The sequence below is a fragment of the Lycorma delicatula genome, chromosome 4 (genome assembly GCF_047948215.1).
Source record: "Lycorma delicatula isolate Av1 chromosome 4, ASM4794821v1, whole genome shotgun sequence".
NCBI lineage: Eukaryota > Metazoa > Arthropoda > Insecta > Hemiptera > Fulgoridae > Lycorma > Lycorma delicatula.
The window spans coordinates 209,771,560-209,778,074 of record NC_134458.1 but is presented as its reverse complement, the minus strand read 5'-3'; the positions used below and the strand labels follow the sequence as shown (position 1 = coordinate 209,778,074).

General features: G+C 28.9%; 1 protein-coding gene across 1 annotated transcript in view; it reads right to left on the bottom strand.

Annotated features, from left to right (window-relative positions):
* Window positions 1-205: 205 nt before the first annotated feature.
* Window positions 206-6,515, bottom strand: part of LOC142322796 (uncharacterized) — a 166,221-nt gene continuing 159,911 nt past the window's right edge. The window contains exons 4-5 of the mRNA XM_075361873.1: window positions 2,252-2,504; window positions 206-209 (exon numbers count right to left, since the gene is read on the bottom strand). Of these exons, the coding sequence (XP_075217988.1) occupies window positions 206-209; window positions 2,252-2,504 (257 nt within the window). The remainder of the gene's footprint in view (window positions 210-2,251; window positions 2,505-6,515) is intronic.

Below are 6,515 nucleotides of genomic sequence, written 5' to 3'. Positions count from 1 at the left end.
AAAATTCATTTATATAAACGGCTATTCCGGGCTTAGGGATAACGTTACATTTTTTTTTTTTTATTTCTAATATAAAAATTTGGATCGTTTTTTTTGTGAAAAAATGTCACTTAAAACACAATTTAAAAAAAAAAAGAGTGGTTTTTTTTATTATTTTTTAAATCTATTACTATACTTTCCCTTTAGAATAGCTATACTTGCTATATTAGCTGGGAAAATAATACAACACAAAATACAACTTAAAAAAAATCAGTCACTGTGAGATCACAGTATCATTTTCAAGATGAAAGTACCAAATTACGATTTTACGTAGACGAGCATGAATATAAGCTGCATGACACCGTTTTTTTTTTTTTTTTGTAGGTGTAACTACACCTTCTCATATAAGATTTGGGATTCCTTCGGAAAAATCATCGTCATCTCCAAAATTGTGTGGAATGTGGAAGTATCCTGTTGAAGTATATTCAACAGGATATATGCTTCTCTACAACCAGAACATTGTTCAAGGATCTAGAATGGTTAAATTCTTACGACTTTAATATTCTACGAAAACAAATGTTCCAGAGTAAATGATGTATATTTTTTGGACAGTACTCTAGAAACTAATCGGTAAAGAGTAAATTGGATACGGTTGGAGTTCTTCCCTGCAATGGACGTCTACCCTTATGGTTTTATGAATAGATAGTTACCAATTATTTAAAAATAAACATATACTGTTTTATTCACTACCTATGTTATTTCCGCAATTGAAAAAAATTGTTTAGATATGTTTACTTCATTAAAAACCCCCAAAAAATATATATTTTTTTTAGTGTCAAACGTATTTCGTCTTTTCTTATAACATTTCTTTAATTTCACATTTTTTAAGCTACTCGTTATCAATTAGAAGTTATTTCATTATTGAATCATTCAGCAAAGTTTATGGATAATAGCGATGGTGTTTGATTGAGGGCCATACTCATTTGGAACCCTAAACTACTCTGATTTTAGTAAAAAAAATTTACGGTTGTTAATTGTATGATGTAAATATTTGTGAAATATATTAACTTTTAATTAAGATTTAGTATGTAGCCTTTACACAATGAGAAGAAAAGCTGTGATCAGTTCCGATCCCGGGATAATTCCAAAATTAAAATGATGTTGGTAATTTTTTTTTCTACAAGGATTTTGATTGTATTTTGAACATGAAGAGTTTTATCTTCAGTAACTGGCTACCATTAAAATAATTTTGAAAAATATAGAAAATAAACTATGAAAAACAGGAAATATCCGTAGAATGTTTTAATATACAGAGCGCTTCAGGAAGAATGTAAAATACTTTCAGAACATGTTCAACCGGTGGAAATAAAAAAGTTCAAATAAACATAGGTTCAGACTTTATTCATACCATTTTACTCAAACTCGCAACAATTTTTTTCTTTTATGTGTTTATTACCCGTTTAATAATGTTACTTTACGCTAAACATAAAATAGTATGTTTTTTTACCCATACCTTTTGTCTGTTACCCTAGATTTCTCAAAAAATACTACATATACGGTTCTGGGAGGTTTTTTTTTTCAATTTTTCAGGTCATATTTCATATAAAACCACTCAATTTACCCCTTAATTTGGGTCCCAAGAATTACAGTCTGACTTAATTTTACCAAAGGTGTAGAAGTGAGGGCGAAATCCTTCGCTAGCCGACACTCGCTAACGAAGCGTTTATGAACCTACGTTTATACGAAATTTCTTCTTTATTTTCACCAACAGAAGATATTTTAAAAGTTTCTTACTTTCTTCGGGAATCACTCTGTATAATGAACTAAAAATGTTTTTTATAATCTAAAATCATGAATTCCTCATAAACGAATGGAAAAAACAAGGAAAACACATTCTAAACAATGAGGGAAAAAGAGGGTTGACGCTGAAAAAAAAATTGAAGCGAAATCGTATAAAACACAAGAGTAAATTTTAATCTAAATTTATATATTTCAGTTCAAGCTAATATAAATTATTTGTAAACGTTAACAAGTTAATATCTATCTATGAGCATTATTATAAGAAAGAACATATTTCAAATATGAACCTATCCTGGTATCGATTGACTGCTAGTCAGATAGATGACTGGTCCTGCAATAAAGTAGATTAATGCAGGTTAACTATTTAAAAGATTGAATATATTTCAAAGAAAGCAGCTGAAATTAGAAAAATTATACTATAAAGTTAAAATAATAATAATCTCAAAATCAATAAATAAAAATGATTACTAACCAGTCTATTTCTTGATCGTTTGTTTCATTATGATTCTCATTTATTAGTGGATAATTTTCTTTAATTTTAATGTATTGTTCATCTTCATTGCTGTAGGTTGTTAAAGCTACTGGAATTTCAGAAGAGCTTACGCCACAATCTTCTTGTTTTATATTAAAATTTCTTCGAGTATTATTTAAAAATAATGTTTTTGAATTCCATACATTTTCATATTCATCGGATAAACTGAAATTAGATTCACAAATTATTCTTTCTGAAACAAAAACAAAGAATTAAAAATTAAAAATGAAATTCAATCAAATTTATAAATTGTATTTTTTTTCTATATACCATCCCTCCATCGTTAAGAAGTACTATTCTTAAATAACTTTATTAAAGATATTTTTCTCTATTCAACTGACCTAGAATATTTATTTAACTACTTTGATAACTAAATGCTAACCAAAGTATAATACATTAAAAGTAACAATGTGAAATAATACATTATTATTTAATATATTGTTTCCCAAAAGAAAAGAATAAATTAACTTTTTTCATTCGTACTATTTGTCCGACTTTTCTTATGGCTGTAACAAATTTAAATCATTCGAAATATAAGTACTAATAAAAACTACTATCTCTAAGAGTAGTAATGTTTATTATCCAGTAATTCCCTGCATTGAACGTGTTAAAGTTGTTACTTATAAGGCTAAATATTAAGTACATTTTTATGGACTTATCGTGATGTTATGTTACAGTATGCGCTAGTTAGAGATGAAAACAGCAGGAAACTACTTCATTCATCATTTTCCATTGTAAGACTGGCATAGCATCTTGTTCATAGTAATATTTATTCTGTTTTCGGAATAACGTATATTCATGTTACATTGTTCAAAACCCGAATTAACGACTTGTGGCATCTAATAAACAAATATTAAAGATTGAAGTTGAAGTGGTATAAATCATTTGACATAAAAATAAAATTAGATAAAGGAAGATATAAATTAACCTGTCTGTGTGCCACATATGTAGTACTAGCTGGTAAAATGCTTAAAATCAATGTATAATTAAATTAAATCTATGGTATAATTACTTCATCAATAAAAAATCATAAAAATTGGATTCTTAGTTCCTTTTAATGTGTGTCCAATGTTTCTTAATTAATCTACAATACCCGTAATAAAATTTTCTGATCTCCGTGGCGGAATGGTAGCGTCTGGCCTTTTATCCGGGAATCCCGGATTCAAATCCTCAGCATGGCATTCATCATACGCCAAAAAATTCCATTTCTATATTTTCAGTGCTTCTTTGGTGTATCAATCCATTAAAAAAATCATACAAATAGTAATAACGAATAGTAAAATATTAACTTTTTTGCAGCAGAGTGTAAGTATCTCTGTCTCTCGTGCAGAACATTCTGGGTTCGAATACTGATCTGGCTTAGCATTTGTCACACGCTACAGAAATATGTTACTTTTATTTAACGGTAACTGCACTTGGGATAATGCCTGTCGTTAGATGAAAAAATAATTTAAGTATTACAATGTTTGAAACATTTCTCTAAGTATCTCTGGAACGGAAAAGATATTATTTTTTTTTTAAATTCCCAAGCTTTTGATCCCCTTAACAATAGCTCTAAAAATTTTTAAGATATTAAAAAATGCAGAAGAATGTCTGTTCTGAAAGAAAAAGAATTTTCGTCGATAATTGCATGAGCTACGTCGTCTTAAATTCGACTCGTTTACCTGTAAAACGTGATAAAAAAATGGGTACTTTTATCTTCTAATAAGAGTGAAAAATTATCTGATTGCTTTTATTAAAGGTATTGAATATTAATTAATTAAAGAAAAAATAAGCTTCTAATGAGCCGTGAACCTAATTTCTGCTACTTCTTATTTATGAGATATGTTTAATCAAAAATAAAAGGTTCCCTCGTTAACTTCATAAACTATAGTTAAACTTCGTATGGAAATACAAACAAACAGCTACATTAAATAGTTATTCGTGTTAATTTTTTTTGTCTCACAAATCGTGTATTTAAATTCAGTTCCGATGAAGGAACCGTAAGTAAATTGCATTACACAAAGTACGTGAAGAGGAGTTTCCAGCGAACACACTCAATGAAGCGTATATGTATAAATAAACTACATGTACATAAAAAGTCTATATAAACCAACACACTTGTATTTACTGAGATCACAACAGTCTAGTGAAAAGAACGAACCAAAAAATAATCCACATTATTAAACAAGAGATAAACAAAATAGTAGTATAACGAAACAAATAGAAGGGCGCTAGGTTCTTCTCTACGTTATAGTAAGGACGCCTATCACATTGCCGAACCAGTTCAAGTGTCATTCGATATCCGAAGTCCAGTATGTGTTGGCGTTTCAGTCGCCGGACATCTTCATTGTTGCCTAAGAGATAAACTGCTAGAAAGTTCACATGACTATCTAAATGCTTCTGTAAATTAAACAATCCGTTTGATTTCGTCACGAACATAAAGCAATCCAAGATAACTGTGAATTTCATCATTCCGAGCGAAGGTCAGTGCCTCTGCAATGGATCTCGACAACTTGTTTTGAAAACGTTGTATAATCTCAACGTTACCTTTGCACTTGTGTGGTGTTAATTGAAAACTGGATTACGCTAAAACATCATGATCAATAAATCTTATATAAATGAAACTTAAATATACTGTATAACTATAAGGCTGAGAAAGTAACAATAAAGATAATTAAACATTTCTTTATTAGAATTTCCGAATAATATACACTCAGAATTATTAATTAACGAAAACAAATTTATTATTTTACTAGTAATGATTTCATTTATTTACTGCATTCTAAGTATAAAATTACCTGACAGATGTCTGTGTTTTTTAAATTTTATTTTATATTTTTTTGACCACCGTTAAATATTACTTTAAAGGATAAGATGAAATGGAAATTTTTGTAGCGTGTGAAAATGATATCCTTGTCCAGGATTCAAATCAGGGACCTCCAGAAGAAAGACCGAGACGCTATCACTTGCGCCACGGAGGCCAGCAGATATCTGTGACCTGACAACTCACGCATAAATCACTCATGAAATGAACTCACGCATAAATCACTCATGAACTGGTACTAAAATTCCTAAGAAAAACAATCATCCAACGTAAAGTTTTCTAAGGAAAGTGAGGAATGCATTGTTTCTCCCGGTGAATTCTTCTACGAGTAAAATTTATTTTATATCAATACATCGTCTTTCGTATAAAAAGCAGGTAATATTCTCCTTTACAAGCGATTTCACAGCGAATGTCTACATAATAAATATTATTACTCTCAAACTAACTCCGGTGTGAACTGCGAATGCTTTACGAGTATAGCAGCTGTAAAGAATGCTGAGTTGGACAATGTAAAGAAAATAATTAAATCCACAACTTATTGTTGAAAACAACGCCTTGTATACTTCCAGTCAATAGAGGATAACTTAATAATTTATTATTTTAATTTTTTTTACTTCAAAAAAAAATTAAAAACATTTAATTTTTCGATTAAAAAATTTTGTACTTTTTAATGCTGCTCTGATAAGTAGCCGTTAAATATATTGGTAAGCACTATTTTTTTCAGTGACTTTAGTCCCTTTCCCACTAATGAAAAAATTTAGACGAATAAAAGATTTTTAAGTTTAGTTTTTATTTTTATTTCGTGTAGGTATAATTTACTTATTGATTAAACAGGGCACTGTAGATTTAATGTTCTAAAATCAATTGATCTACCAACTGAAAATACGTTGGTATACATTTATGAAACTTAAAACAGTTCATTTGTTCATTTATGGAATTTTTTTTATATCAAATGCTGGAAACGGATTAAGCAAGAATATATATTATTACTCAGAAGTAAAAGTTAACAAATGCATTAAAATAAAATAAATAAAAATGAGAACTAAAAATCGATATAATTTATTTTTTATGAACGAGTTACAAGTTACCAAAACTATAATTAATTGTTAATTGGTATACAGTTATACCAAAACTGCTACGTTATTTTTTAACACGTCTCTAGAATTTTTCTAGAACATCACAGTAACAAAACGCTTACAAAAAATATCCGGAAAGTTTTAGATATAACGAATGTTCTAGATGTTATTAAGATGTACATTTAATGTTTATGCACGATACACTTTTATAGATCTGCCGTCTTTGTTTAACATTAGTTAAGGATTTCAATAAAACTCTCAGTCGTAGAAAGAATTAGCAAAGCGCCTCTAAAATACTTACAACTACTTGAACGATACCTAA